Source organism: Merops nubicus, unplaced genomic scaffold (genome assembly GCF_000691845.1).
Source record: "Merops nubicus isolate BGI_N331 unplaced genomic scaffold, ASM69184v1 scaffold22426, whole genome shotgun sequence".
NCBI classification, from domain to species: Eukaryota; Metazoa; Chordata; class Aves; order Coraciiformes; family Meropidae; genus Merops; species Merops nubicus.
This window is the reverse complement of record NW_008614678.1, coordinates 2,336-9,068: the sequence shown is the minus strand read 5'-3', so window position 1 is coordinate 9,068 and position 6,733 is coordinate 2,336. Positions and strand designations below refer to the sequence as shown.

The 6,733-nt window shown below is 38.1% G+C and overlaps 1 protein-coding gene across 1 annotated transcript in view; it reads right to left on the bottom strand.

Annotated features, from left to right (window-relative positions):
* Window positions 1-4,364, bottom strand: part of LOC103774883 (alkylated DNA repair protein alkB homolog 8-like) — a gene marked incomplete at its 3' end in the record, with an annotated part of 9,291 nt that extends 4,927 nt beyond the window's left edge. Inside the window, exons 1-3 of the mRNA XM_008942318.1 lie at window positions 4,233-4,364; window positions 1,347-1,587; window positions 555-686 (exon numbers count right to left, since the gene is read on the bottom strand). Coding sequence (XP_008940566.1) covers window positions 555-686; window positions 1,347-1,587; window positions 4,233-4,364 — 505 coding nt within the window. The remainder of the gene's footprint in view (window positions 1-554; window positions 687-1,346; window positions 1,588-4,232) is intronic.
* Between the last annotated feature and the right edge of the window lie 2,369 nt (window positions 4,365-6,733).

The window sequence follows — 6,733 nt, the reverse complement described above, 5'->3', positions numbered from 1 at the left end:
TCTTTCACTTTCACCTATCACCAAGTGAAATTTAGCCAAGGTAAATACAGTCCTTTGTGTTTTTCCAAGGAGCAAAATTTACACAGAAACCTTGAAGGTAATTTAAAAAAAAAAATCATTTATGAGAGATTTAACTCCACAGAGCTCAAGTGAAAGCACAAAAGCATCTAGAATGTGCATCTCACTGACTTCTTTTTGTTTTAAGAGAAGTCACAGCTCCTCAGCTGGACATCAAATTACAAGGGTGCCCTTCACAGAACAGTGTTGTACTTGGCATTTAGACACCTCAAAAAAAAAAAAAAAAAAAAGAATTTAGTTGTTTCTGGATGGAGGAATATTCTTCAAGTAAATCCATATCAGATTACTAGTTCAGACCACTTGCCCCTAGGGTTTTATCACTTGCAATAGAAGACCAAATTTCTAAAATACTAAGAACAAGGACACAATGATTTCAAACAGTACATTTACCAAGACATAGGCTTCCTGTAAACTGAAACTGTAGGAAAAAACAGCATAAAAGTATGGAAGGTCTGGATTTCTGTGCTTTTGCCCACCATTCTGAGTATCTTCATTTCCTAGCCAGTCAATACTTTCCAACATCCTTCTTTCTTCCTCTGGAGAAATAATCTTTTCGACGACCATTAGGCCTGGAGGCAAGCTTGTAGGAACAGCATTCTGCCAGCAAACTAGGGTGTATGGAAAATGAGAATATTGTCACTGTTTAGAGAAAACAAAATCATGTGTTCCCTACAGGGGTATGTACTGTGTACGAGAATATATTTTTGCTGTAGAAATATTTACTTCAGTGATACAATGGAGCCCTGACTGGAGCCTTACTTGGTGAATAAACGATCCCTTTTTGGCATGACGAAACAGGGTAAGGCCCAACTTTTCCAGCATGCAAAACACTTTCTAAAAATTTTACTGCATAAGACCAACAAGACTCCACACTACTCATGGCAAAACCCCTTGTGATTTTCCTGTCAAAATAATGGTAAAAAGACTTTCTCAATCGCTTCAGGATTCTGCCTGCATTTCATTTTAGTTTTCTACAATTTAGCTCCTTAATCATAAAGGCTTCATGTGCAGTATTGAATAGCCTGGAAACTACCTAAATCCTTTTTCCTTTTGCCTCCAAATAAAGGAGTTCAAGTTAAGAGTATCTCATCATGAAATACAAGGAGCAAAGCCTATTTTATGTCCTGAATTCTATATTTTGGCTTTCATTCTCTCTATCTACTTACAAAGACTAGTGTGCACTTAGCTATATTTACAAGCTAGGAAGTCAAAGCAAAGAGAAGCAGTATGCAGGAAGTTGGATATACAGGAGAGCAGAAAAACTTTACCTTTTTCCACAAAATTAATATACAGAACAATGTTTTGGCCAGTGTCATCCAGCATTACTTCTTTTCCATTAAGGGCATCAAAGGCTTTTTTGGCTTCTTCTGTTTTCCCATATTTCACAAATGAATATGGTTTATTTGGTGGCATTAGGAGTGTTTCCACCAATCCATATTCTTCTACTGTGCTCAGCAGTTGGTGTCTACTCATCCCATTACCAAGACCAGCATTGGCAATAACCAGGCTCTAATTGAAGAGGAATTAAAAAAAAAAATAAGGGAGAATTAGGGATTACTGTTGATTCATTTTAAGCTAACCTTCTACCAAGAGATCAGCTCTATAAAGAAAAATTAAGCCCATGAGTACTCTTTTTATGTACTCCACACAGATATTTACATTTCAATGAACTTGGTATGTAAGACTAAGGCAACCTCTGTTTGCCCAGCACACATTCTGGCAGAACGGTCTGCAGCCTCTGTCAGAGGTACCTCCTCAGTTAACGCCTGTAGTAAAGCTTCAGATTGAAGCTTTGATCCCGCATGTGTACGTCAAGCGTTCTGCAGGCAAAGAGCGATACTGGCATGCAGAATTTTGCAGGTTTCTAAAATGAATTTTTTTTCCAGAGACCTGTTATCACTAGTAGAAAGAAACAGGAAAACCTCTGAAGACTTTTTTTTTTTTATAAACAAGATTTTTATAAGGTACCTGGAGCTCATCTGCCCCAGGCCTGTTATCTGAGAATTCTCCCTCTTGTTTTGATAAACAAACGGGATTTCTGTCCCATCCTTAGCTGACACAGAATACTTCATGCACAATGCCCAACTGCTTAATTCCACGCTTTCATACTGACTTATGTCCAAAATTATCATGGAGCATGCAGTTTGTGAGGACTGTTGCTGGCTTGCCAAATATTAGAAGAAACAACAAAACAGAACTTTTCATAGGACTATTACTGAAGACATACCCTTTGAAAATACATAGGCCTTTTCAAAATAAATTTCAAAATAAATTTCTTCTGACATCTAAATAGCTACATGTCACAACTGGATGTTCAATCTAATCATGGTGGTTGAAAGAAGTTTAAGTCCCTTTTTAAGGCCCAAAGAGGATGCAGTCTTGAAGTTCTGATGGCACTCCAGTGACTCCAAACAGCCAGCAACAATTTACTCAGATTGATTCCATGTAATACCTTTCCAGAAAGCTTTCAGACAATCTTCTCCTTAAATTCTATAAACGTTGTCTGACCTTTTCCGAAGGCAGCTGGCAAAGTGTTCAATCGTTTCAAATTATAGCATTTCACTTCTCTAAAATATAGGAATTTGGATTTAAAACTGAAGACAAGGATTATTAAAAATACCTATATATTTATAGAGGGAGTACTGCTGTGATTATGCCTATTGCAATGGCTCTGGTAACACTTGCTCTTAGCACTGCATCAGGGCGTCCATTACTGATAACACTTCTCAAATCTGACCACATTATTAATTACTGTTATTTGCTACAATGCCATTAATGGAGAGGCCCCTGTATGTGAAGGAAATGCAGAGACTCAAACCAGTCCTTTCACTGGCTGTAGGCACTTAATCTACAAAGTCTACCACTACACAACAGCAGCATGTACAGCAACTGGTTATGTTCTCCTGACTGAGCATTTTCAATTGAATCAGAAAACACTTTCAGGCTTTGTGCATTCTTGACACAAGTTTATCACTAGCACTATGATTTTGTTTCATGTATCATGTATTCAAATGTTCTGTCATTCATGAGGATCTTGCTGGAGCCTAACTTTACTCTTTGGACACATCAGATGGATAATCTGGTATCTGGGGCAGTGTCAGGAGGAACAAGTCCCAGGTTATGGACCCATTTCCAATCAACACTAGAAAAATACAACCCCTGCTTCAAATTGCTTATAAATATACAAGATTGTTGGGTCATTTTGACATATGTCCACAAGGTGTAAGTCTAAGACTAAGCCACATTTTCTTACCAAATGTATAAAGATCTAACCAATGTTTCCATGTTTGAATGGGATGAATTTGCAGATGAACAAGGTTGGAGTGATACTGCTCCACAGTGTCTCAAGCCATCAGCATCTCCACACAACTGACAAGGGGGAAATTATAAACTCCTTAACTTTTTTCCTTTCTGTCTGCAAGTTCCTGTCACTTTTTGCTACACCCATACCTGCAAGGTCACCCTCTCATCTGCTGTAACTCGTTACTGTGGCACAAAAATACAAATCAAGAAGCTGAGTTGTTTTCTGTGAGGTTAGGGAATAAAGTGGCTTATGGTAAAGTTCACTGAGCATTGTAAGAAAGTAGAATTCCCTCCTCGCTTGTCCCCTTTTGTGCAAGGGAAAATAAAGCTGTCCCCTTTTCAATAGCTGCAAGTCAATGAGTTCAACTCCCACAGAACCACAGCCTAAATCAATTTAGGCAAAAAAAACAACGTGGAAAAAAATCTCTAAGATAGACATGTTTTGACCAGGGAGTTCAGATGACACAAATTGTACTCGATAGAGACGTACAAAGGAAAGAAAGAGAAGAAACCTAAAATCCAGAGAAGAAAAGGAATCACAAAGAGAAAGTTTATCCACTTCAACACAGTAACACTTCCCATGTTTCCTCCTCCTCTCCAATCCAAGGAACTACTGTTTCCAATTTAGAAAAAACAAAAAAACAAACAACTTATCCAAATGTAATCAAAGCCTCTCCACAGACACTAAACTGCTGAAGTACAGTTCTCCTTTGAAATCAAAAAGGCACAGAAAACCCTCAATCTCAGGAAGTGCATTTTGGAGAACTGCATTTTAGACAAAGCATGTGTGACAACAGAACAGAGACAAGCAGCATTTTCACACCACCACCAAAATGAGAAGTACCAGTCACCTGTGTGGCACAGGAGGTGCACTTGATGCCTTCATGTCTCATCAGTGTATGCTGAGCTCTGACCTGCTTCCTCAATATCTTCTTCTTCATTTTATGGACTTTCAAATGATCTTCGCTGGTTTTCATTTCCATGCCGCTGATCTGGGAAGCAGAAGTAACAATAGACAGTAAGTGTCCTGCTTGAAAAATTAAATACTTCAGGCTGCTCTAGAGAGATAACCTCACCATCTCCTGTGTCATCTCTAGGATAGTAATAGGACTCCAGATCATTTCAATTTTATGAACTATTTGGGGATGATAAAACTGAGTCTCCAACGTTCTTCCTCGGTCATTAGCATGGTTTTCCCCACTTCTGAAGTTCTGTTATTTAACTCACTTTTATTAAGAGGATCCCTCCCTAAAATAAAGCTTTATAGAGATTGGCATGATGCTAGATTTCATTTTCAGTTTTTCTCTTCCTCTTCACTCCTTTAATCACAACATCAATACATCCATTTGCAGTTTTTAACCTAGAGTCTCCTCCTCTCTACAATCTCTCCAGAGCAGAACAAGAGAAATAAGTGAATGTGGAACTACCAGAAGACCTGTACTGCCTTAGCTTCTAAGTTATTCACCTCACCCAATGCTCAAGTTGGAGATGGACTGTTTCCATTTGGCTCCTTATTCCTAACTGCCACTTTCAAATGAATATGACATTTGCCAAAAATTGCTTTTTTTCAAGGGCAGAAAAACATGTTACATACTTAGATATCCTAGAACAAGCGACCAGGATGCTCCACACATCATTTAGCACATCTCCCAAAGTCAAACTTCATGCAGATCACACTCCTGTCATGAGAAGGAACAAAAAACTGTGTAGACATTAACAATTGAATTTAGTGACAACGCAGCATTTACCTGCCCATGAGCTACTTAAGGGTCAATGGCTTTCTCCAAGTTTTGTTGCATCTTTTTCCACTTCTGGTCTACTGCTATACTGAGATCACACAGCACCTTCCTACACCCCTCTGAGCCTACTTCCTTTTCCTTTCTCCCCTCCAGCTCCCTTCAAACCTGAGGGAAGACTCCAGACCTATTGTAAGACTATGACAATGCTCTTAGACATTGATGTGGCTAGATTTTGCCTTTCTCTTTTTCTCTCACTAAAGCATAATCCCCTACCCATATTTTAGGGGGTTCTTCTCGTCGTTAAAAAAAAAAAAAAACTCCCAAGAGCACATCTGGACAATCCAGCTGCAGCTGTCTGTCCTTTTCCATTCTTTTATTATTATGGATCTCATAACAATCCTTCCACCTCATCTCTCTTCAGCTCAAAAAATGTTTTTGTTTCTGCTTTGATTTTGGGGTTTAAGTTTTGGTTTGGTTGTTTGTTTGTTTTTTTAAGAAAAAAAAAAAAACACAACTATGCCATTCACCACTATATTTACTTATTTAAATGCGCAATTGCTCCAACAGTTGGTCATCCACTTGTGCACCTTCTGGCTTGCAAGACTGTGTAGCTGCTTCCCCATACCTAAACTGCCAACACAATCATAATATGATGATGTACTGCAGGAAAATTGTAAAGGTAAAAACAAAATTCAACATTAGTATTTAATGCAACTTTGTACTGGATGACTCAGCAAAAATTTTCTTTTCAAGAAATGTAAATATACTAGTAAAACTGTTATAAAAATATTAAAGAGTTGCATAAGAGCTTTAAGTACATATTCCCTGTGACTGTTGCACGATTACCATCAGCAGTACACATAATTATTAATTGGGCCACAAGAGACAAATCTTTAAAGGCAATCAGAATGACAGAAGTACCCCACAGAAATTACAGATTCTAATCCTCCAAAAGGGAGCAGAATAAATGCTGCCAAAAGAGACTGTCTTCTGCCACTCCTTACCATTTGTTGGTTCTACCTCCCACTCTCACTCTTCCACTCCCAAACACAATCTTACAGCGGCCTCAACTGATTTAAAACAATTGTTAAAGAAAATGAATTGGCAACAATAATTTCAAGCAAACACAGGCAGGCACTGGCATGGTAGGCTCCAACAACTCTATCCTGAAACAGTTTCAGACACCTACTAGCAGGTTTGAGATAGCATATGCATGGCCATAACAGTTTGAACCCTGATCTCCTGACCAAATAGCATTATTCAAGTTTTTACACATATCCTGACCATATAAAGATCACTTTCACATCTGAGCTTAACAAAAACAAAACAAAACAAAAAAAAACAACTGATAAATTACTCAGCACCAACATCCACCCTACCACCAGCAGATTCTTGCCAGTGCCTAGAGTCTATTATTCAGAGCTAATTCAAGCATGACAATGTGAACATGCAATGTATGCAAAATGTATAGGAAAGAAATCTCAAGTGACAAAACTCTAACAGGGCACAGTTTCAGGAAAAATTAGGAGATTACTGAAATAATTATTTCATGTGATTTCAGAAATATGAAGTGTAGAGGGTAAAAAAAAAAAAATCCATAGGTTCTAATACCA